Source organism: Dryobates pubescens, chromosome Z (genome assembly GCF_014839835.1).
Source record: "Dryobates pubescens isolate bDryPub1 chromosome Z, bDryPub1.pri, whole genome shotgun sequence".
Taxonomy (NCBI): domain Eukaryota; kingdom Metazoa; phylum Chordata; class Aves; order Piciformes; family Picidae; genus Dryobates; species Dryobates pubescens.
The window spans coordinates 36172024-36198309 of NC_071657.1; the positions used below are offsets into that span (position 1 = coordinate 36172024).

The 26286-nt window shown below is 42.9% G+C and overlaps 1 protein-coding gene across 1 annotated transcript in view; it reads right to left on the bottom strand.

Moving 5' to 3' along the window:
* PRRC1 (proline rich coiled-coil 1) overlaps window positions 1-20294 on the bottom strand; it is a 33695-nt gene extending 13401 nt beyond the window's left edge. Inside the window, exons 1-5 of the mRNA XM_054178805.1 lie at window positions 20243-20294; window positions 14306-14407; window positions 11896-12261; window positions 10496-10653; window positions 6241-6343 (exon numbers count right to left, since the gene is read on the bottom strand). Of these exons, the coding sequence (XP_054034780.1) occupies window positions 6241-6343; window positions 10496-10653; window positions 11896-12261; window positions 14306-14387 (709 nt within the window). The 5' untranslated portion in view covers window positions 14388-14407; window positions 20243-20294. The remainder of the gene's footprint in view (window positions 1-6240; window positions 6344-10495; window positions 10654-11895; window positions 12262-14305; window positions 14408-20242) is intronic.
* Window positions 20295-26286: the final 5992 nt, after the last annotated feature.

The following is a 26286-nucleotide window of genomic DNA, read 5'->3' on the forward strand; positions in this document are numbered from 1 at the left end:
GTTCCACCACCCTCAAAGTGAAGAACTTCTTCCTGATCGTCAATCTAAATCTGCCCTTCGCTACTTTGAAGCCTTTGGCCCTTGTCCTGTCACCGCAAGCCTTTGTAAACAGTCTCTCCCCGTCCTTCATGTAGACCTCTTTCAGGTACTGGAAGCCTGTTATTAGGTCTTCCTGAAGCCTCCTCTTCTCCAGGCTGAGTGGTGGTGAGTGGTGCCACATCCAGCTGGCAGCCACTCACTAGTGGTGTGCCCCAGGGATCAGTATCATTATTGATGATCTGAATGAGGAGATTGAGTCCATCATCAGTAAATTTGCTGATGACACCAAGCTGGGGGCAGGAGTTGATCTGCTGGAGGGTAGAGAGGCTCTGCAGAGGGACCTTGACAGGCTGGGCAGATGGGCAGAGTCCAACGGCATGAGATTTAACACATCCAAGTGCCGGGTTCTGCACATTGGCCACAGCAACCCCATGCAGTGCTACAGGCTGGGGTCAGAGTGGCTGGAGAGCAGCCAGGCAGAGAGGGACCTGGGGGTGCTGGTTGATGGTAGGCTGAACATGAGCCGGCAGTGTGCCCAGGCAGCCAGGAGGGCCAATGGCATCCTGGCCTGCATCAGGAACAGTGTGGCCAGCAGGAGCAGGGAGGTCATTCTGCCCCTGTACGCTGCACTGGTTAGGCCACACCTCGAGTCCTGTGTCCAGTTCTGGGCCCCTCAGTTTAGGAAGGATGTTGACTTGCTGGAACATGTCCAGAGAAGGGCAACAAAGTTGGTGAGGAACTTGGAACACAAGCCCTACGAGGAGAGGCTGAGGGAGCTGGGGTTGCTTAGCCTGGAGAAGAGGAGACTCAAGAGTGATCTTATTGCTCTCTATAACTACCTGAAGGGGCGTTGTAGACAGGCAGAGGTTGGTCTCTTCTCCCAGGCAACCAGTACCAGAACAAGAGGACACAGTCTCAGGCTGCACCAGGGGAGGTTTAGGCTGGAGGTTAGGAGGAAGTTTTACACAGAGAGAGTGATTGCTCATTGGAATGGGCTGCCCGAGGAGGTGGTGGAGTCATCATCACTGGAGGTGTTCAGGAGGAGACAGGATAGGGTGTTAGGTTGCATGGTTTAGTTGGTTGGGTGGTGTTGGATGATAGGTTGGACACAATGATCTTAAAGGTCTCTTCCAACCTTGTCTATTCTATTCTATTCTATTCTATTCTATTCTATTCTATTCTATTCTATTCTATTCTATTCTATTCTATTCTAACAATCCCTGCTCTTTCAGCCTGTCCTCATAGCAGAAGTGCTCCAACCCCCTGATCATTTTCGTGGCCCTCCTCTGGACCCACTCCAGCAGGTCCATGTCTTTCCTATGTTGAGGGCTCCAGAGCTGGAGACAAGTACTCCAGGTGAGGTCTCACCAAAGCAAAGTGGCAGAATCACCTCTCTGGATCTGCTGGCAACACATCTTTTGATGCAGCCCAAGATATGATTTGCCTTCTGGGCTGCAAGTACACACTGCCTGCTCATGTCCAGCTTCTCATCCATTAGCACTCCTAAGACTTTTTCCACAGGGCTGCTTTCTACCACCTCATTCCCCAGTCTGTATTGATGGTGAGGAGTTTTCTGGCCCAGGTGCAGAACCCTGCACTTGCTCTTGTTGAACCTCTTTAGGTTGACCTGGGCTCACCTCTCCAGCTTGTCCAGGTCCCTCTTGATGACATCCTGTCCCTCTGGTGTACTGACAACACTCAGCTTGGTGCCATCTGCAAACCTGCTGACGGTGCAATTGATCCCACTGTCAATGTCATTGACAAAAATATTAAAAGAGCACAGGTCCCAGTGCAGATTCCTGAGGGACACCACTTCTCCCTGCTCTCCATCTGAACTTCAAGCCACTAAGCACCACCCTCTGGATGTGACCATTCAGCCAATTCCTTATCCACTGAACAGTCCACCCACCAAATCCGTATCTCTTAAACTTGGTGAGCAGGATACTGCGGGGAATGGTGAAAGGCCTTGCAGAAGTCCAGACAGATCACATCCACAGGTTGTCCCATGTCTACTGACATAGTTACTTTGTCATAGAAAGCCACTATGCTGGTCAGGCAGGACCTGTCCCTAGTAAAGCCATGCTGGCTGTCTTGAATCACCTCCCTGTCCTCCACGTACCTCAGCATGGCATCTAGAGGGATCTGTTCCATGATCTTCCCAGGCATGGAGGTGTGGTTGACAGGTTGGTAATGCCAGGGGTCTCTTTTCTACCCTTTTTTAAAATGGGTGTGATGGTTACTTTCTTCCCATCCCCAGGGACCTCACCTGACTGCCAGGACTTATCAAATATCATGGAGAGTGGCCTGGCAACCACATCAGCCAATTCCCTCAGGACTCTGGGATTCATTTCATCAGGCCCCATGAACTTGCATATCTTCAGGTTCCTCTGCTGATCATGCACCTTGCTGTTACTTACATAGGAGGAACCATGCCACCCTGGTCTCCAGCCTGTGGTCCATCAACACGAAAGCAAAGAGGAGACAGTTTGCCAGTAAAGACCGAGGCAAAAAAGTTGTTGAGACCCTCAGCCTTCTCCTTGTCTGTTGAAACAAGTTCCCCACCATTGCTCATCAAGGCAGGGGATGCCTTCTTTAACTCTCCTTTTCTGGTTAATGTACCTATAAAAGCCTTTCCTGGTTTTCCTTACATCCCTTGCCAAGTTCAGTTCCAGATGTGCCGTGGCCTTCCTAACCTGATTCCTACACAGCTGGGCAATGTCCCTATACTCTTCCAGGATGCCTGTTCCTTCTTCCATTTCCCGTGTAGCCACAGCTTGCCCTTTAGTTTGAGCAGGTCAGCCATTGTCTCTTGCCCTCCTTGCCCAATGGGACCCATGGGGTCCGATTAACTAACTCCTTGAAAAGCTGGAATTTTGCTTTCCTAAAATTTAGAGTCCTAACTACAAGCTTCATACTCCATAAGACAGTGAACTGCACTAGTACGTGGTCACTGCAGCCCAGGCTGCCTTCAATTTTGACATCCCTGATGACTTCACTTGCATTTGTGACCAACAGGTCCCACAACACATCTCCTCGAGTAAGGCTGTTAAATTCTTGTCTTAAGAAATTGTCACCTAGGTAGTCCAGGAGCCTCCTGGATTCCTGGCAGCTGGTTGTGCTGCTTTTCCAACAGATGTCAGGGTGGTTGAAATCCCCCAGATCATGGTGCCCCCTCAAGCTGGAGTAAGGCATCATCAATAGGCTCCACTTGATCAGATGGCCTGTACTAGACTCCTACTACAAGGCCCCCTTTGTTGTCCCAATCTCTAATGCCTACCCACAACCTTTCAACCTGCTCATGGCTATTCTTTAGTGACAACTCTTCACACTCTATCCATTTCTTCACATAGAGGGCAACACCTTCACTTCTTCCTCTCCTGTCCTTTCTGAACAGCTTGTAGCCACTGATAGCTACACCCGGGTCCTAGGATTCATCCCACCAAGTTTTTGTTAATTGCCATATTGTAGCTTTCTTGTAGCAGGACAGCTTCCAGCTCCTCCTGTTTGTTGCCCATGCTGTGTGCATTGGTGAACAGACACTTCAGTTGGTCTACCAGCTACATCACCTTATTAGAGGGGCACTCCACTCTCCCCCAAGGCACTGTCTCCTATTACCTCAGAGGCCCTTGGTTCAGCTCTGCAAGACCTTTCTGCAGAGTTCACAGCATGCTTCAGTGGACCCCATCCTCCCAACCCTGATGTGTCCTCCTGCCACTTGCCACAGCCAATTTTGATACTGTCATTATCTCCCACCTCAGCTGAAATGGCAGAGTGATAGAATTACAAGGAGAAAGAACAACAGAAGTCACCAGATCTACCATGCTATTGCTGGATAGTGAGCTAAATGAACCACTGGAGTGGAGCATCACTTCTATGAGGAAAGATTGACAAGAGATGGGAGTGTTCTGCCTGGAGAAGAAAACACGGGGATCTTACTGATACAAATAGCCAAAGAGAGGCTGCGAAGAGGATGGAGCCAGGTTCTTCCCTGAGGTGGCCACTGACAGGACCAGAGGCAATGGGAACAAACTGAAACACATGAGGTTCCATACAAGCATCCAGAAGAACATTTAAGTCAAGCTCTGACAATTGAATGTGGAATTTCATTGTACCTTGTCTATTATGAGCTACAATGACAGTTTCATGTACAATTTAAGATCCTCTGACATTTTCTGTTATAAAAGCATTGATGTTTATGCTTATAAAGTGAGCATTTCCTGTGCAGACAGAAATCCCCTATTCCAGGTGCTTGCCTCATGACATCTTCACAATATACCAAAGAAAACAGTGCAGCTCTTTTCAGTAAAGTGATAACAGAAATCCTATTTGTTCACACATGCACAAATTTCAATGGGCTCAGCCAGATGCTTTAGTAAGTTTGGGCTTTGATGTGAGGAATATGCTGTTTGTTTGGGCCGTTTGTTCCTGAGGACACAGATTTTGTTGATTCCAGAAAACATTTTCTAGAAGGAAGTACATACTTAGTTTACAAATTTCTGCTTTCTATATATCCTGTAACCTCAAAAAAACCCTCAAAACAAACCAAAATAAAAACCAACCAACAAAAAACAAACACCAAACAAACCAAAACCCACACCCCACAGGAGATCCCCAAACCAACAAAACAAGACATTAATGGCCAAGATGCATACAAATGCATCACAGCACACTGAATTTGCTTACTCTAACTGAATCCTACAAGCAAAGCATTTGAAATTAATTCCCTCTCTTTGTAATGTTGCTTTATCCACTAAATATTGTGTCAAATTATTAAAACCACCACCGGATACTGACAGATCCTATTTCATATAGGGACAATCATAATTGCAATGGAAACCTTAAGTGGAATGGAATGGAATGGAATGGAATGGAATGGAATGGAATGGAATGGAATGGAATGGAATGGAATGGAATGGAATGGAATGGAATGGAATGGAATGGAATAAACCAGGTAGGAAGAGACCTTCGAGATCATCACGTCCAACCCATCATCCAATTCACCAAATTTTGTATAATCAACCTTTACTGTAGGTTTGCATTGCATCTTGCTATTCTTCTCAAACACCTTTTCAGTTGCTGCCTAGCCTTCTCACTGATTTCATATCACACTATCTCCTCACTAGACAGCTGCTAGGATATTTTGTCCTAAATGTAAGACAATTAGTTGCTTGTCACTAATTAAGTCATCTTCTCTTTATTCCACAGATTGTCCACTTCATTGGTACAACATCACAGCAACATTGTTAGCTGGATCACAGAGTAGGTTCAGTTGAGGAATAGCTCAGGAAAACCAAACACCATAAACATTTTTTAATAGTTTCTTCTCAGTCTTATCAGTTCCCTGACCAGCTTCACCTACTTGCAGACTAAGGGCAGTACTGGTACAATTAAAAAAGGAGGGCTGCTGGAAGGAAAAAACAAAACCCAAAACAAAAGGCCCACAAAAATCCAAACCCACCACTTCTGTTTCTCTGTTTTAATGAAGTAGAAATCTCAGGCCAGATACATGTGACATGCAATGCACTCCAGCAAAACTAAAAATTGTATCACAATGCCTCTCCTATCTATTAATTTTCAAGCCATAATTTAAATGCTATGCTTTTCCTTCCAGGCTCAATGCTTCAGACTTAATTAGACCGTTTTAGGATTTTAATGTTCCTACTTATTTAGGAACTGTTTCAGGTTTGCTAAATTTCCTAAAATTGAAAAAAAAATAAATTAAAAATGCCATTAGGATACAAAATTGAAAGAGCTTCAAGTCAGAGGAAAGCCTCACAAGCTATGTAAATATCCATGTCCTGTGACTCTCTGAGTATGTCTGCCTTTTGGCTTGTTTTAACTTTTCATTTGACAGCTCACACAGCAGTATTTAAGCATGTGATCCAACAAAACACATAGAGTGTATTTTAAACTCCACAAGGTCTCCTCTTTTGTTTTTGCTTTGTAATATCCTCATCAGTCTCAGTTAGAGTATTATACTGTGCCACGACCTGAACTACAGCATAATACAAAAGCCAAATAGAACTCAAGATACATAAAAAGCCTCTAGCATGAGAGTTTCATTGGGCAACACACTTCAGAAATCAGTATTGTGACTAACACACTGCATATACAAACTTAAAAGTGTAAAAGTACTGTTTTATTACATTAGTTTATCTAACATCAATACATATTACTTAAAAGTTTGTCATAAATACTTACTGATGTATGGAACCATGCCAGGATCCAGTGTTGTGATCATGGTCTCCACTGAATGTTTGGTTTTATCAAGAACAGATTTTACCATAGGATTCTCAGCCACACCCTAAATGTAAGAAAACAAGATTTCCAGATTATCTTCTGTTATTTTCCCGACAAACTAAAAGGGTTACAGTTACAAAACAACCAAATGCAAACAAATATTAAGCTGCTTTGTGTTTTTCTTATCACATTTACTCTTTGTAATGTGTATTGTATCTCACTCTTCAGCACAAACGCTGCAGTATATGACTATCAGCATACAACTCTTCAGTTAAAATGTAAATTCAGATAACATTTTTGCAATACTCTTCTGCATTACTGCAGAAACAGCCCCACCAGTGATGGTGGGCAACACACTTGATCTGGTTCTATTCTTGGATCAGAAGCCCTGAGCATCTAGCAAAGTTGTAGATTTTCAATGCTAATTAAAGTTATCATCAAACTAGACAGCTAGACTTAGACTGTGATAACTCAAGCTGAAGAGTCTCTCTTTTCTAACCTTCTTAAAGACAATGGGATCTATTTTTGAATGCTCTGTTACTAATAAATATTTCTAGAGCAATTGAGCTTCTATTTATAAACAAGTTCTAAGCATTGCTGGAAAACTGTTACACATCCTCCAGCCAAATCAGAGGTGGAGCTGCCGTCAGACCTACAAATTCATTAAATAAAACCACAAGCAGTGTCCAGTGTCTGCAGTCTTCATGAATGTCTGTATCTTAAATTCAGGCAAAAGAAGAAAGATACCAATGCTGAACTGCTGTGAGATAAAGCCCTGGAAGCCATTTTACAGAAACCTTTTATAATATTTTTTTTAGTAAACAGACAGCTTTCAGGATAATATTAAAACAACATATACTTGCATTTGTTTCACCCAATGACAGGCATTACACAAGACAGCACAGCACTGTGCACAGACACTTTTCCAGAATGTACTTGTTTAATATACCAACATTTTATTTCAGAGAACTGCAGAATCAGAGTAGTTTCAGTTACCTCAGAATAACTTTTGTTTCTCCATAAATCACAGAAGGTTTGGGTTGGAATATACTTCAAAGTTCACCTAGTTCAAACCTCCCTATCATGGGCAAGTACACCTTCCACTAAACCAGGTTGCTCAAAGCTCATCCAACGTCTGAATGTTTTCTGTTTCTTAGCAATGTGTGGTGGGTTGAAGTTTTCCCCCAGCATTAACTTTGCCAGACCAACTCAGTTAGAAGCAAATGAAGCTGTGAACCAAGGATTACACTCTACAATGGAATGCAATGAATATGTACAAAATATACAGTACTCACAATAGTACACAGATATTTACAATTAGCAAACAACATGAAAATTCCCCTGGTCAGAGACTAGGGAAGACTTTCCACTGTCCCCCAGCTCCTCTCCCAAAAGAGAAAAAGGAGCAGAGAGAAAGCAGCAGTTAGAACTAAACAGCTCATCCAAGGCCAGCCAACAAGAAGGTTAAAGCAAAAACAGCAGAGATCAGGAAAGAAGAGAAAGAATTGTTATGGTACAGCTTGTCTTATTCTAGATATTTACCCAATGAATTTGTTTAGAATAATCTTTTCCTTTTTTACACCCAATCATGAATTATTTATATTTTTGTACTTTTCTGTTTGAAATCTGTAACTGAATTCTAAAGGCATAGCCTAAAACCACCACACAATGAAAAAAAAATTAATCAATTCCCTACACTTCTACAACTACTGAGATATTGTATAGCTACTAATAACCACTATCTTACCCTTTGCCACATGTTGACATAGTTCACTACTGGGTTCTCTTCTCACCACTTTGCAAAACACTAAGTCTGACTACAATATGGTAAAGAAAACAAAACAATTACTCACTCCAGTACAATTAAGCTTTTTTAAACCAGAGCCCACTGCAGCCACTTGTTTCTCATTTGTTTCTCATTAATATAACAAAAGACTTTCCTGAATGGTAGCATTCACTGAATAATACACACAGTCTTGTGACTATGTATCTACCCACAGGATGCCATTAGGAACAGGGAAGTTCATATTCCTCCTTCAGCTCTGTAACAATTTGAAGTTTGTCTGGTTTGTTTTGGTTTGTTTTTTTTTTAAACCAAACTGAGTGAATGCCATGAGACCCTCAAAAAACATTTTAAATAGGGATTTTTAGTTCTAGCACCTTCCCAATAATGCAAAGCCAAGCAGTATTTCTCCAGTCATCAGCCTTGCTGCCTAACATGAAGTCATGATACATCTCCTGCAGATAATCAGATTCTTAAGCAGCAAGAAGCTGAATATTCTCTGAAAGATGACCTTATGCTTATCAGCCTATAACTCATAGTTATATACTAATCCCAAACAATCAGTTATCACAAGACTGTGAATACTGAAGCAGTTAAGTTTGGAATTTCTGCTGAGTCAATTCTAAATCAACATATATCCAAATTGCTCAAATGGATAATTTTCCATGTCAGCAGAGTGCAATCACAAATCTTTTAAAAATCCAGGTCGTGGCTGTCGTCATTGCTCTGACAATCAAATGTGCAATAGTATCCAATTTTGCCTCTCATACATTGTGTAGAAACTCATTCTGGAACTGCTCGGAGACTGCTCAGCCATCTCTGACATATCAAATGAACTTAAATAGTCTCCTTTGATTACAGACCATTAATTTGTCAATTTTTGATCGATACAGTCTTGGGATATTACCTAGCTTGAAGGGAATCTGGGAAAAAAGTGTGTATTTTCTTAAGAATACCTGAGGAAAAAGGGTAGTTCAAACTACTTCAAGAACAGAAATAAAGATAAACTGCTGTAACTACAGAGTAAGCTCTTCAACCAGAAATACAGGAGGTATTTCTGTAAGAATTTAAAGCTAGTCTCCCAGATTGACACATCTTTAATACACAGAGTCTGATGTGCACTTACACACAAACCTTGATGGCTTTAGAACTGATGATTCCTCATTCTTCCACCTAGGGAATTCTCAAAAAGAGGTCACTGAACACACAAAGCTTATAGATTCTCAATCCTTCAATCAAAACCTGATTTTATTATTGAGGTCAGTGATTCACACCTTCTCCGTAAGTAGAAATGGGACAGTTTTTGGATTCTACTAGTATAATAAAGGTACCAATAATATGGTTGGGATTGCCTTTGCAATTAATTTGCAGCTGCAAGCTCTGATACTTTCAAAAAGGCTACAGAATCATATTACAAGAAAAACATTCATTTCTGAAAAATTACCATCTATTGCAAACATTAAGAATGACACTATTTTTAAAGGAAGAGAAAAACATTTTTTTTTTATCATGAGAAGACATGTCTCCTCAAAAATGGCAGTATGACAACACTGCTCCCACCATATTGATGAGGAATTAATATTGCCCTTTAAGACTGTATCACTGTCTAGATCTATATGTTCCTGGAGTACAGGAACAGAGTCTGTCCTTCAAAAGGGACTGAAAATCCCTCCAAAACTCATCAATCCCACTGGGATATCAATCTTACTGATTCCTTCTTCATGTTTAGTATGAGATAGTACAGAAAACAGTGTTGCTTTTCATGGCTGTTCAGCATTGATGCATAGTCATTAGATCTTTTTACCTCAACCTTCTGAATGCTACTTACCTGTGGCATTTGTCACAGCTCCAAGAAGGTTACAGGCTAATGAAATTCTTCTAGTTGATGTTGGTCTTTGTTTCCTCTGTGTATCTGTTCTGCACTATACACTCCATGCCTTCTAACTGAGTAGAAATATTCTACAAAATACCTCAGACATTTCTTAGGTGAACTTTTTATTTGATGGAAGATGCATGTATTTTGTCTCTCCCTGAAGGCAATTTTCTGTTACAGAACAGCAGGACTTGCATGCTACGGAAATCTAACTCAGTTCATTAGGAAATTACAAAGAAATGGGATAGGCAAGTCACTGTGAAGTAACAATTAGCTTTCAGGTCTTAAAAAGATTCTGAAGTTTCACCTGATTTAAGAACCTCTGTGACAGAACTTCTTAGATATGCATATTTCCTGTCACAAGCATTAAAATTAACCTAGAACATTTGCATTTGTGTAGTCTTCCATATTCTATACAGAGGAAAAGCAAAAGCTTAGTTTCAGCAAACACCATTATTAAAATCAGCCAACTTGCACATGCATTTAAAAAATAAGATGTCTTACTATAGTCAGTAAAAAATAGTAATTCCTTGTGAAGGGTAACAGGCAAAAGCCCATACCTTTATAAATCCCCACAGTCCTCCACCAGGTGCTCCACCTTGGGCAGTAGATACTCTTGGGTCTTCACGCTCTTCAGGAAAAGTGATTGCAGAACCAGTTCCAGGAGCCAAAGATGATGAGATAGCTGCTTGCTGAGTAATAGGATCTGCCAAGACACCTAGTAGAGGGGGGGAAAATAAAACCCAGTGTACTGTACTTGATTTGCAACACGACAGCAACAGTCAGTTGTATACACAAAAAATGAGCAGAAAAAACAGAAGAATACTGGGCTATTTAATTTCATTTCTTGAAGGCCCCAGAACAATTCTGCTTGTTAAAGGTTAGTAAACATAACTATGGAAAACGAGTTCATCAGCATCTGCTAATAGAACTGAGACTGCCTGTACAACACGGATAAAATCAAACAATGATTTTGAATTAGCAGGGTAGTTTAACAATCATGCTTTTTACTGTATTCAAATTTTCACAATATGTGCTCAATAGAGGAAGAAGAGGAATGGGCGTTGCTCTCTGAATAAAAAGATATGAATGCTTTCATGTATTACTATAAATATTCCAATAAAGAAAGAGAAGTGCTGGAAATTAGTAGCAAGAGAAACAGGAGCAAGCAAATGAATAGCTTTGCACATTTTCAAGGAAAATTCAAGGAACTCAAAACAGTAGAAAACAGGAGCCTTTGCCCCATTACTCAATCCTATTTTAATAGATTTTCCAACACATGCCTTAATCAAGAGTCATTTTTATCTTACACTGCACAATTGAAAAGTCTTTTTAGACTTTTTCCTAAACTAGTATTTAAGAGAGATACCACCAATAATAGTAAAGGCCTGGCCCAACTGCAGCTGAAGAGCCAAGTTTCCATTTCACTAACAGAAAATTACATCAGTTCAGCAACCACAGCAATTTCTTCCATGGAAGATATTTTTAGCTGTCCTAATGTAATTTAGTGGCTGGAAACAAGAAAAGAGAGGCTAGTATCATGTAACGGACAGCCTGTTACGGCCAGCTTTTACTAAGATCTGAAAATTATGTGACATTAGCCCTAGACAACTTATTATTCTGCGCAAATATAATGGCTGAAATTGACTCTAATCTAAACAAAAGAGATCTATATGTATGCTCAGCTGGGCTTTCCTGTACAAGTTTTACAAAAAATAAAGCCTCAAACAATTATTTTTCTGAAAGACTGAAAGCTAGCAGAATGCTGCTGAAGAGGATTCTCTGTCCTAAATCATTAATGCATTTTTAAGGCTAATCTCAATTCTCCCAAGTGCAGCTACATTCAGTAGACCTGGAATAACAAAGATCACAAGACTCTGTAGCAGAGTGCTGGAAAAATCTACCCAGGAGATCCCTCATCCTGTCTCACAAACACAAAAGCGTATGAACAAAAAGTTACCTGTGACTGAAGGTGCAGAGTACGATGGCATCAATGGGTTTTGTGGTGCTCGACCAGCATGACCTCTGGTAATGTCATGAGTTAAAGACAAAGAAAATCCTGAAGTAGGGGGACCAGTGGGAGGTGCAGGAAGCCCAGTACATCTTATTGGAGGAGGTGTTGAGAACTGGGGCATGGGGGTCCCAAAAGCTGAAGGGGTACCAGGAGTTGCGGCAGGAGTCAGGGGAGGTGCAATAGTGGAAACCGTTGCAGAAGGCACAGCTGGGAGAGATGCTGAAGTTATGACAGGGGACACTCCGGTTGGCAAGGCAGGTGAGTATGTGGGAGAAGTTGACAACCTTGGGGTAGCAAGGGGACTGGACAAAGCTATGGAAAAAAAAAAAGAGAAACAAGGAATTTTAGAAATACTGAGTTGTAGTCTCAGAGATTCAACTATATGATAACTCTGGCATTTTACAAGTTTTGACCTAATTTGGTTTTCTTCCTTTGAAGGGAATTTTGGTTCTGCTTGAGTTTGCATACAACACCAATTGCACTCAATTTTTAGTGACATTATCTTGTAGGCCACATCACTCTTTCTGTGAAGAACTTCTTCCTAACATCCAGCCTAAACCTCCCCTGGTACAGCTTGAGGCTGTGGTCTCTTGCTCTGTTGGTGGTTGCTTGGGAGAAGAGACATACCCCCACCTGGCTACAGCCTCCCTTCAGGTAGTTGTAGGCAGCAAGGTCTCCCCTGAGCTCCTCTTCTCCAGGCTAAGCAACCTCAGCTCCCTCAGCCTCTCCTCATAGGGCTTGTGCTCCAAACCCCTCACAAGATTTGTTGCCCTTCTCTGGACACGTTCCAGCAAGTCAACATCTTTCCTAAACTGAGGGTCCCAGAACTGGACACCAGACTCAAGGTGTGGCCTAACCAGTGCTGAGTACAGGGGCAGAATGACTTCCATGCTCCTGCTGGCCACACTATTCCTGGTACAGGCCAGGCTGCCTGGGCACACTGATGGCTCACATTCAGTCTACTATCAACCAGTACCCCCAGGGCCCTTTCTGCCTGGCTGCTCTCCAGTCATTCTGACCTCAGCCTGTAGCTCTGTATGGGGTTGTTGTGGCCAATGTGTAGAACCTAACACTTACACATGTTAAATCTCATGCCCTTGGATTCTGCCCATCTGTTCAGCCTGTCAAGGTCCCTCTGCAGAAATCTCCTACCTCTAAGAGATCAACACCTGCCCCCAGCTTGGTGTCATCTGCAAATTTACTGATGATTTGCTCAATGACCTCATCCAGATCATCAATAAAGATATTGAATAGGATGGGGCCCAGCACTGATCCATGGGGGACACCACTGGCTGCCAGCTGGATGTGGCCCTCCAGCCAGTTCCTAACCCAACACAGAATGCTGCTGTTTAAGCCACAGGCTGACAGCTTGGCCAGGAGTTTGCTGTGGGGGACAGTATCAAAGGCCTTGCTGAAGTCCAGGTAGACTAAATCCACAGCCTTGCCCGTATCCACCAGGTGCATCGCCTGATCATAGCAGGAGATCAGGTTGGTGAGGCAGGACCTGCCCTTCCTGAATCCATGCTGGCTGGGCCTGATCCCCTGGCAAACAACAATACAAGTAAGGAACACTTGTCCTGTAAGGAACACTGTGCAACTGTATACAGTCTCCCACACGGTTTAGTTTCTTCCAATGCTTGTTTCTTCAAATTTTCAGCAATGTTTTCTACACATCTTCCAAGAGTATTTGATGACATATGTGTCTTAGTTTGTCACCACACTGTTTCAAATGTATTATTTCAAACACTTTAAGCATGTCAGGAAGAAAAGTGTTTCTCCAGTGTGCATACCGTTTTGTCTGCATTATTATATAAGAAATTCCCAAAGGAGTTTCTAAGGATTTATTGTTTACTGAAATTTTAAGTAATGTACCACGACTTGAAATATTACCAAAAATAATTGCAGAGATTTGTTTTCGTGTTCTGCACAGTTGCCAGATGACTTGCTAATGATAATTTGATAATCTGATTATTAGCCATATCACAAGGTAAGAACAATAGCAAAGAGCTCATACCATACGTCAGTGAATTGTCAGTGTCTTTGAAGGAATCTTTTTTTAAGTTATTTGCCCTCTTTGCAAGAGTTAGCATAGTTAAAATGAAATAACATAATCCATAAATCCACTTAAGCAGGCATATAAACTGCAAGGCACTGCAATATGATGAAAGCAAGCAAATGAATGGGGTGCCACTGTCAACCCTGCTTTGCATCTTGGAACACCCACTTTTCCCTCAGGATATGTGAATGTCTGATGCAAGGACTAACTGAGTGATGACCCCAGTGTCAAGCAGTATAATAAATATTAGTAAAGCCTCAGTTTATTTTTTTTAATAAACATTAATGGAAGTTCTAATACTTTCTTCCATGCCTTGGTGGCTTGCTGTGCTTGGTGGGGGTGTGCCAGGTGGAGTTGTCTCTATTCCACTCTCTTCCATCATCTTCCTTCAGATATGAAATTCTGTGAGAGAGGAGAAAACAAAACAAAAAGGCTTATCTTGTGAATCAAGGGAAAATAAATTGGAATATAAAAGGCCACAACACAGTGATTTCTATTTCTACACAGAGCAGATAATTCAAATACCAGCTCAAGAAAAACAACAACACAAAAACCACCTAAAAATTGACAGATCTCAAGTACATAATTGTCTAGTAGGTCTCATTTCCCTGGAATCTTCCCATTATTTTTAGCACTGTGATAATCCCTCTAACTGCAGACCTCTTTCTAAAAACCTTGCTGTGTACATGCTCAGTTACTGTTTCATATATATATATATATATATATATATACTGGCAGTAGTTGCATGAATAATAATAGTGTAGTAATTACGCTTTGCAGAACTCATACCCCATTGCAAGAAAAAAAACATTAACTATGGGGTAGTATTTCACTGCATTACTGAGCTGTAGCAACTCAACACAAGGACCTGTTATTTTCAGAGATGATTCATGAAAGGAGGCAAAACGTGGCAAGAGACTAGAAAGAGGATAGACACTTCCCCCTCCTGGCAGCGAAGAAACACTACTACACAAGCAGTTGCTTTCTCGAGCTTCTGTGCTTTACTAGATGCTCATAAGCATCTTATCTGAGCCGGACAGTATGAACGGTGGCATAGCTGGCAACGGCCCAGGACTCTCAACTTTGTGACCTTAACTCTAACCATGACCTTGTTCACCTTAAAGCAGAAGTGTTTTGGGGTCAGGTAGATAAACCCCCAGAAAAGCCACATGAAACCAGATGAAATTCACTTGCACCATGAACAGAAGTTAATTCACACTGAACAAGCTTTCCAATACAAACCGTTCCTGCAAAATGCAAATAGGATAGTGCTCTGGTAACACTATCATAAGTGAAAATAACTGAAAAATTTGGATTTTGAAGGTCAGATTATGTTGGAAGTATCTTATAACATCTTGGAATAAATATTTTAAATATACTAGTTCTGAAAAAGTAAAGCTGTATACTTATTTTGAAAACCTTAATGTAAAAGGGCTTAGGAGAAGAAAAGGAGATGGTTAAAAAGTAAGACTTTCATGAATACTGGGAAATTTTTGTTATTCAGTGCAGAACAGCTAACAATAAGCCCTGCTTCCTCCTAAGCCTGGTAAACTAGACAGCAAAGATTTCCACCACTCTCTGAGGTCATAATTCTTAAGGAAATTTAAAGTAAATAAAAATCCTATATAAAGTAATTATACACATGAAAAACACAGACTCAAATATCTATCATATCCATTATATCAGCAGCTACTGAAGACTTCCAGCTTATCCCCTTTAACAACTTAGAGCAGAGAAGCTTAGAAAACGTGCTGAGTAAAAATACTCATGTGTAGCATACAGAAGAACTCCACTTAGAAAAGTAAAATGGTCTTCCTCCTCTTTCAAAAAATCCCTTTGTTGCCTTGTTGTTTTAAAGTTATATACAACTCTTAAGTTTAATATGGAGGAAGAATTACAGTTATTACCAAACAAAAAAAAAAATCCAGAAAGTAGAACGTATTACTCAACGAACTCTCAATGTCTCAAAACCAAAAGGAAGCCTCAAAATCAAAAGCAGAAATTGTAGTCCCTAAGACAAACCAGTAAGTGATTCCAGATCAAACGCTTGAGTCCAGTCTCAGAAAAAGTAAATGTGGTTTATGTGCAACACTTAATGAAAACTCTTACAACAGAGGGATTTTAGATAGAGAGTACCTCTTCAATCAATTTAAAAGCTTCTCTTCAGATGGGTCAGAAATTGCCTGGTGGAGAACACTGTCCTTGTATAATGAGTAGATCTCATCATCCCTTACAAAGGAATTGCTTAGTCTTTCATTAAATTTCAATAAGTGGAGAAGTTTTCAAGAACAAGATTTTGTCTTTTAATCAAGCTTCGGAATTTATGTTGTCACTCATAGAAATATTTCAAAAGTCCTTCTTCTTCCAAGCAAGAAATAATTTTCCATTGTGCAATAAAAAGTAATCACTGACCAAAACCTTCTAGAAATATCTTGTTTTATCAAGGCTCTTCTAATCTGCTGCTTGAGTCCATCTAAAAGCATGATTAAAAACTGCTGAGGTGCTTACTAAAAATTAATACTGTAGCTGTGTAGAATGACTGAAGAAGTTCCACAGACCATCTGTTAAAATATTTTGTACAAAGCTTTTTCAAAGCTTCACAGCTCTATTAAGGCTGGAAGAGTAGGCAGATTCTCCATTCTCTCACATAACGCACAACCACAACAGCCTGCAGTATCTTCTCCCTGCTCTCAGCTTTTTCTTTCACTCTTTTCCCTTTCCATCTACAGGCCTATCAGGGAATCCTGAAACCTAAATGCCTCTATATTCTTTTCCCTTTAGCTTACTCATTTGCTCACACAACCATCAATCTCATGGTAGGAACAAACATGAAGCCTGAACAAGTAACATTTTCTATATACTGAATTCTCAACATAAGCCTCTTATATTCACACATGCTGCATGAAAAAAAACTAAAAGCACAGCTAAGGAGAAAGGTAAGTCATGGAAGCAGGGAATACACAAAAAGAAAACAAAAAGTGCAATAGCTTATCATATTGAAAGAATCCAGCACTGCATACAATTAAGACTGATTCTACATGATACACAGTTTAACAGCTGAATCTAAATGGCATACCTAAAATCAGTTATCTAACAGAAATAGGGAAGTACTTAGGTGACAGAAGAACATAGAACCATAGAATCAATAAGGTTGGAAAAGACCCCAGAGATCATCAAGCCCAACCTGTCACCCAACACTGCTGGACTAACTAAACCATGGTGGGGAAAGCCCAAGCAATCCAGACTTAAATCGTGTAGTCCTAAAAATTTCAAATGAGGGCCTCCAACTTCCCTTTCAGAAGTTGCAGGGGAAAAGTTCCCAAGTAAGGTTATCCTACAAACCCTTAATGACTGCTGAATGTGGAACTGGACTATCCTTAGTTCTATAAAAATACGCGTATTTTTTTCACAGTCTGAGCCACAAACACAGCATTTGCAGCAAGTAGCACCTGAAAATTCAGGCTAGCCTCACAGGGAAGCAACTTTTTTCCCCTCTTGCAGACTGCAACATTTTTTATCACTAAACTGAAGACACAAGGGAGACATTCTGAGAAGAGCAAACAAGTATGTACAATTAGGAGAAAATAACCACAGTACTGCCATCTAGTGATGTGAGATCATAAATAGATTTTACAACTTTGATAATCTTGTCACATTTAGCTACATGAAAATCTCCTCTTGTGCTTCTACAACACTACAAATGAAGGGACAGCGAAAAGAGACACACGGAAACACAGAAAAGAAACACATTCCCAATGATCAGTCATCCTTAAAATGACCTCTAAGAAGTAGCAACACATATTTTGTTAGGCTTACACCAATTATTTGATTTTTAAAAATAGCACTTGTCGGTACTAATGAAGGCACCCCCACATTACACAAAGAAAATACAGTATACCCACAAAGTCTATTCCTAGCTGACCAATTGGTATATTTTACTGATTCTCAACACCTGAATCTCAGCCACCTCTTTAAATAAAACGTTACATCCTAGGTTGCATTAACTGGCATATTCACATGCACATACTTCTGTTCAACAGGAGGGAAGTCAAAATGAAAAAAGCCCAAGAACTCATAAAGATGCAAACAAGAGATTAAAAAGAGAATGAAGAAGAAAACAAGAAAGAAAATTACAAAACAAAATCCTTCAGCTTTTAAAGATGGAGTGATGCTGATATAAAAAGACAACACCCTTAAAAAAAAAAAAAGTGCACCAAAATTAACACACACACACACACACCAAAAAGACAAACCGGAAAAACTCAAAACACAACAAAGAAAGAACAGAGTTGAATGGTTATTATATTAGAAGTTTCATCTGAAAATTTCTCACACTGGTCTATTTAATTTTAGAAAGGGAGAGCACAGTCAGGAATAAAACTTCCTTTGGACTCTGGCCTGTTACACGTAGGCAGGTCCCAGAGGACACACAAAGTCTCACTAAAGTCAAACGACAGACATAAAGGGATCATCAGTTTAATCACGTGATTTTAAATTACTTACTCTAAAGTCCAAGGGCTTAAAGAAATGGTAATCAACGAGTTTCAAAAAAAAAAAAAAAAAGAGAGAATACCTGCTTCACAGTCGTGGTTAAGCACAACACCCACATCACTTTTTCTCCTTTTTTAAAAAGAAGTCCATTTAACAAGCAAAATCCAGTATGCCTCAGACTTACTGCAGTGCGAAGACAGCTTAAAAGACTAGGCATGCCAGAAAGAGTTTGCCATGTCCTGAGACTACTGCAGACAGAGTTACAAACACAACATTAAAATTAGTTAGCTCTACTTTTCTAAAAGCTTCTTCTCTGCAAATTAGTTTGTTTCCCACATTCTTAGTGCCTTTGACAACCCTTGAGAATTGTTCCAGCTCACACACACCCTTACTATGAAATACTTCCTTTTAAATATCATGAAGCTTGTGCAGCTGGACCACTTAGCTCCAGATCTCTAATGCCCACAGTTAGAGAACTACTAATCCAGCATCCAGTGTTACATATGACTACATAAAAGCAACAAAGACATAGCTGCAGAAACCTATGTATAGTCTACCACTTTGCACCAACACCTGTATCATACACAATGATGCAGCTCCAGCTTCTTCAGAGGTTTTTCCCTAAATTTTTTTTTCATATAACAATAAAAATAGATTATGCAAATATAAGGGCAGATTACTTCAACATTATAGTAATTAATAAGCCTCCTGAAGCACCACTTCCATCACATGCTAATAGATTGTCAAGAGTGAGGACTTCACCTGACAATCACACTACACATGATGAAACCACACTGCCTTACCAGGACCTGCATTTCCAACCCTAGCTGCAAGGCTGAAATGTACAGCCCTACTGCCAGCCATCCAAACTCTAACAGTGCCTGCAGGAAGCTTGGTCACCTGAAGGATGACTCAGAGAGCGGAACAATTTAAGCGATCTAGCCAGGTAGAGGAACAAGCTAACCAGAAAGTCATGGACTGCAAGTCCATGAGCGTGTTTGCAATGCCACCAGTCACTGAGGTAGCAAGGAGTCTTTTTAAGTCCACAAACCTCACCTTTGCAACAAACCCTGAAGTAAGCTTCTGTCCGCAGGAAGACCAGGAGCCGTTGCTGCCCTTCAGAAAGCACAAGATGGTTCAGAACAAGAGCAGTGAGGCAGAATGCCCATAATGCAGGGTCAGGCCTCTGGCTGCACTCCAGGAACGAGCCCGGTCAGGGGCCGACAGGCCCAAGCTGCCACCCAAGCGGGGAAAGTGAACGAGCCGGAAGCCTCCGTATGGCTCCCGGAACTCGAATCTGGGCGCTTCAGGCGCCCACACACGTAGACGCAGTGCGCCGGCAGCTGCCCCACAGGGCCTCAGCGTTGATGGGCCGCTACAGCTGCGGGGCCTAGGCCGGCAGGATAGCCGGAGCAACGCAGACCCCCTCGGCACTCCCCTGCGGTCCTAGTAAAACACCTCGCCAAGCCCTGCTTCTCCCTCAATACTACATGTTCCAGCCTTCCACGCTGCCCGCGGTCCCGCCACCCTAACCTCCAGACCTGTCCCAGCTGCTTCGGGTCCCAACAGCAGGCAGCACCGGGTGCGAGGGGAAGCCACCACTACGGGACGCCACAGCCGACCGGCCCAGCCCAGCCCAGCCCAGCCCAGCCCAGCCCAATCCAGCAGTCCAACCACTCCCTCCTCGCCATCGGGGACGGCAGGTGCCAGCGCGACCCCTCTGCCCGCCACGACAGGCGGCCTCACCGAACTCGAGCACCAGAGTCTGCTGCCTTTCTACAGGTGGTCAGGCTCGCCTAGCTGGAAAACCGCGCCCCAGGCACCGCCTGCGCTGAACGGAGGCACCAACGAACACCAACACCTCCTACAGCTCCCAGCAGCCGTTGCGGCGTCGCACCCGCGCCCTGCACCGGCCCCGCCCCGCGCTGCCACGTCTCCGGGGGCGCTGCCGCCCTCGGACGCGGGTTCGTAGGTCCTCGGGTCGCGGCGCGCTCGCGCACCTGACTCGCCTCTCACGGGTCCGATCGTATTTTGGCCCCGAGCAGGGGCAGCCACTACGCGCCCTAGTATCCCCGGTACCACGCGCGCCCTGCCTCCAAAATGGCGGCGCTCGGGAGCAAGACGCCTGTTTCGCCACGTTTCGCGGACCGTCTCGAGGCGGGGCCGCGGCGCGCCACGAGAAGGCTCTTTCCGGCGCGGGGCAGCGGCGCTCGGGCCCGCGGCAGGGCGCAGCGGCAGTGTCTGCGCTTGCGCAGATCATCAGCTGCGGGAATGTCTGAAGGCGTCTGCTTCTCAGTGGCAGTCCGTAAAGAAAAATTACCTGACGGACTTCAATTTTACAGCCTTAACAAGCGATCACCCACCTTTTCTTAGATTTCTTATTGATGGGAGTTTTTATTTGAGTTACAGTTACTTCTGTTGCATCCCTCGGTGACATCGAGACCGATCGCTAGGGGATGTTGCCATCCGTTGCTTAAGTGTGCCACGACGGGCCATCCTTGGCCACTGCTCTTAGCCCGTCAGGTGCGTCGGGAGTTACCACGTTAGAGCCCTGGGGCTCGTGTGGAAAAATTGACGTTTATTCAAATGAGAGACCATTCTGAAGGACAAGGTAAAAAAGGTGGCAAAGAAGGCTAGTGGCAATTCCTGTATTGGGAATAGAGTGGCCAGCAGGAGGAGGGAAGTCATTCTGCTCCTGTACTCAGCACTTGTTAGGCCACGCCTTGAGTACTATGTCCAGTTCTGGGCCCCTCAGTTAGGAAAGTTGTTGAATTGCAGGAATGTGTCCAGAGAAGGGCAACAAAGCTGGTGAGGGGTCACAGGCCCTGTGAGGAGCGGCTGAGGGAGCTGGGGCTTGCTTAGCCTGGAGAAGAGGGGGCTTCAGGGGAGACCTTATTGCTGTCGACAACTACCTGAAGGGAGGTTTTAGCCAGGTGGGGGTTGGTCTCTTCTCCCAGGCAATCAGGAACAGAACAAGAGGACACAATCTCAAGCTGTGCAGGGGGAGGTTTAGGCTTGACCTTAGAATGAAGTTTTCACAGAAAGAGTGATTGCCCATTGGAATGGGCTGCCCAGGGAGGTGGTGTGGTCAATGTCCTTGGAAGTGTTTAAGAAAAGACTGGATGAGGCATTTGGTGCCATGGTCTAGTTGATTATTTAGGGTTGGGTGATTGGTTGGACTTGATGATCTTGGAGGTCTCTTCCAACTTGGTTGATTCTGTGTTTCTGTGCAAAGGGCCAGTAGGTCTTTAAGACAATCTCCAAACAAGTCTCTGCTGATGTTAAAGAAAAATGCAGCAGATTTATCAGGAGGAAGGCATGTCTCTGCAGGCAAATCCTAGCAGAGCAATGCAAAAAAAAAAAAAAAAAAAAAAAAAAAGAAAAAAAAAGAAGGTCGTTAGGATAGGAAAGAGGGCATAAAAACAGCTTATGTGTGCAGAGGTGCAATTGGGAAAATGAAACTGATGCAGAGGATAACAAGGAATAAGAAAAACAAGAAGGGGTTCTGCTGCTCTCTGTATAGTAAATAGGCAAGGAAATTGTGTAAAGTGAAGTCTTTCGCTTTGGTTTTGCTTGCCAAACGATGAACTGTCAGCTGGATCATATATGTCTGCAGGAAGTATAGAGGAACAATATTTTAGCATTATTCAATATTCGCAACAATCTCACCAAATGGTTCTTAAATGATTTGAGGGGGCAAAATCAGATTTGCTGAAAGTGTTGATGCAAGACAGCAAATCTGTAACAAAATTGTTTTGAAATAACTATGTAAGAAAATATTTTTTATGGTTGGACTTGAAGATCTTAAGAGGTCTTTTCCAACTATAATGATTCTGTGAAAGTATGTGCTCCCTTAATGTGTTGCTTGATACAGTGACAGCAAATGAGGCCAAAGCTGAGGGACCCGGTGCCTTTTTCATCTTAGTCATAAGCAAGACAGTTCTCAGGCATTTTATTAGCCCAGAGGCAGGAATGAAGGAGCAAAGGAATTCCAACATCAGAGGATGTCCAACTCAAGTATCTTATGAAATCTTGTCCTATACCAGTCCGTGACCTGGATGGGTCTTGGCTGAGGGTGCTGAGAGGGACCAAAGACTAGGGACCACCAAACGATTTCACCCCGTCCTTAAAAAAGGCAAGAGGGTGATGTGAGGAGCTCCAGGACAGTCATCTCTCTGGGCTGTTGGAGGTGGCTGGACTGAGGGCAGGAGACCCCCTTTTGGAGGCAATGGGGCTGGCAGCAGCTGCAGGGATGTTGTCCCACTTTTCAGCAGCATGGGTGTCACCCAGGCTCATTCAGCATAGGGCTACCTTGACTCATCAACAGTGTAGTCGATCAGCTGGCCTGGCCCACAAGCCCTCTTGTATGCCAACCAGAAGCAGGCAGCAGCAGCCGAACCAGGGCTTCCTTGTTTAGGCCATAGACAACACATAGGATGGCAACCTATGTGTCTGCTGATTGCAGGTAATGACCCTCCAAGGTCCATCCCAGGGGTGGTTGCAGCCAGGCTTTCACAGGCCAGAGCAGATTTTGGTTGCCTCAGAAGAGGGACACCCAGAGATCAGGGTAGAGGCCACCCACAGTAGACAGCAGCAGCCCAGAGCTGCATGATGGAGGATGAGTGTCAAGAAGCTTCTGCCTGGTGAGCAGTAACTGATGATACTGCACATGGTGTGACAAAGTGCTCCTCATAAGTCACTGTCCCACCCACACCAAGTGCATGATGGAGGTGACCTTTCTCTTGTAGAGGGGTCACTCGGGCTTGATCTTAGCCCATTGCATGTTGCACACATAGTAGAAATGATGGAGGTATCACTTAGCTGGCCTCCCCCCACCTGTCTGGACGTATTATAGTGATCCTCCAGCTCTGTGGCCATGCTGTCCACCCACTGCAGTGGGCTGGGGAAGGCTGTGACTGATGAGCCATTCCATCTTACTGCTGCTGCAGCAGGGGGTCTTGTGCTAGAAAGGGAAGAGAGGCCACAGCCATGGGTTAGCCTGACCTACATGATATCACTGGAAAGCCTCTCTCTGATATCTTTGAAAGACTGTGGAGGCTGGGAGAAGAGACAAAGACTAGAAAACACCAAGCGATTCATCCCATCATTAAAAAAGGCAAGAGGGTAATGTGAGGAATACCAGGGTAGTCATCCTCATCTCTGTCCCTGGTGCAAGTATGGATCCAAGTGGTCTTGGTAGCCATTTGGAGCTATGTGAGAAACTCCTTGGAACTGGCAGGTGCCCCAGCTGCTGGCCTGGTCCTGGTGTGTGGCAATGCCAGCGACAAGCATTGTGAGCAATCTGGCAGTGTAGGCCTAGAGCCTGCCATGGTGGTAGGCCATGCTCAGCATAAGTGCTGAGCCAGCTATCAGTGTACCAAACAGTGCTGTCTCGCAGCACTGTAACTAAAACAGGACGTTGGTAGCTATAAACACAGCAAGTTATCTTGGGACAACAGGACATGCGCCTGCATCAACAAACCTCGCGTGTCATCAGTAGTTGGACCAATAATCTATAATAGTGTGATGTGTGGTCACTCAAAGGGAACCAATGAGTCCATGCCAACAAGGCACTCTGAGTTTATAGAAGTTGTAGCAATTCCTTTGCCACGCACTTCTGCCTGTCCTATCCCTTCTCCTTCCATGCTTTACTTTATTGTGCTATACTCTCACCTTAGGCCTGAGCCATAGGCCTGCAATACTGGAACAATGAAGGATCAATACCTGATCATATTGGTCAGCCGTATTGACTCCAATCTTCATCACTAAACTGGTGTCACCAGATCCTGGGCACTCTTCTACTTTAGCTGGTAGGGTGGTCTGTTGTTTGAAGGTGAAGGGGCATCAAGGTTGCCAGCCTTCATCTGAGCTTGCAGGGGGCCCCCCAGTGAAGCAGTGGTTGCACTGGCTGGGAGCAGAGGGTCATCCTGAAACAATTCTTGATCACCAAGGGTGGGAACAAGGGCAGAGGGGGCTGCTGCCCAGACCTCCATGAAGAGCAGCCTATGGGGTGCTGTTGAGCTAGTCTGCCTCAGCTATTATTTCCAGCACACTTCTTAGTTATCATAATGCCACAGGTCACTCCATCGCACCATCTCTTGTGTTTGGCATAGGTATGTCATGCCAGTCACCAAGGTCTCAGCCATGTGTCTTCTCAGAGCCTGTCAGGTCACAGTGGCTGTGGCAGACATCTCCAAGTACATGTGGCAAGAGTTCACTGGATAACACCTAGCCCATCTCTTTGAGGCTTCAAGGCAAAGTCCCACAGACTCTCTGCAAAACGCCAGCACTGCTGGCCAGATCTCTTTGCATGCCCTGCTTCCTCCTGCAGGTGGTCAGTGGGAGCACTTGGTTTCCTCCAGTGGGTTTTCTCCTGTTGTTCTCTCCTTCCCATCCAAACCATTCTGTATTTCTGTTCTGATCATGGCAAATCTCTCATCCTTGATCAAACTGTCATAGCCAGAACAAATTTCCCAATCCATTTATCAGTAGCCAGTGTTTTAGATTCAGCTCAGAGGGTCAGTTACACAAGAGGTTTTCCAGTATTCTGATGCCCTTTATGCTGTGTTTCTACCTTGGTTTCTGTTTTTGTTTTTTTTAATGGTATATATAAGGCTTTTAGCATATTGAAGTGCCTTGTTTCTGCAGCTCAGCTCCCTATCTTTCTCAAGGTTAAAGCTTTAAGCATTCAAGAGGCAGGCTTGATGGAATCACCCCCATCTACTGAATTTGCTCCTGCAGGAACAGACAGAAGTCAGAAGTTCGGCCTTTTAAAATCAGCCTTGTTTTTCCCCAGAGCATCTCATAAACTACTTTAATTCCATAACAGGGGAAATAAAACATTTGGTCCAGCGTGACCCGGGATAACATTTTTTTATATTTCCCATGCTGTTTCAAGATCTATCTTAAGCAAATTAAAAACAAAGGGAAAAAAATCAAGACATTTTTCATCTTTCATTAGAAAATTTATTGCATTAACCTACAGGTACGTGAAGTGAAATAAATGGTAGTGAAGGGCAGAGTGATGAGCGTCAGTCATCTTTGGAAAACAGATGTAACTTCACAACAAAACTTTTTTTTTTTCCCCTGTGACAGCTAAGAAAAAAAGCCAGGTATACCTGGTGGCTTCTATTTTTAAATGTCTTACAGTTCTGTCATATCAAAGTGAAGGTTTTGTGGGCTAAAAAAGTGAAGAGTTAGGTTCATTGCTCTGGCACTAGTATCAGTCAGTGTACCAAATGAGAAGATTTTTTGCACAGTTATTAATAAACATGCACCCATTTATTTTCAGTCAAACTATTTTGTATACAATTTAGAGCATTACTGTCAAAATTAGCTCAGTATTCTTCAGTCTGGACTTCAGAGCTTCAGTACAAGGATTATTATTTGCACATACCTATCATAAAAAATTCAGCTGTAGTCACAGTACTTGTAAAATCCAGTAAGTTGGAATTAACACATTCCCCACTTCTGTTTTATCCTAATTTCATTTCAGTATTAACTTGACTTTGCAGATTGTCTCATCAGAAAGTATGAGTACAATGTAATCTTCTTTCCCTTGCAATCTGCATGCGTATCTCTAGTTAAAATGAATGGTAATTCTCTGGGTGGATCAAGATAGGGACAAATTTTATGTATTACAGTGTGTTGTGATAAAAAAAATCTTTGATATATTAAAAAGCTTTGAGGTTCCCTTACATTTCTAATGATCAAAATTAATATGGCTGTACACCTACATTATTTAAAACCTAAAGTTTATACTCATCACTTAGTTTAAAATCAGCTTTTAA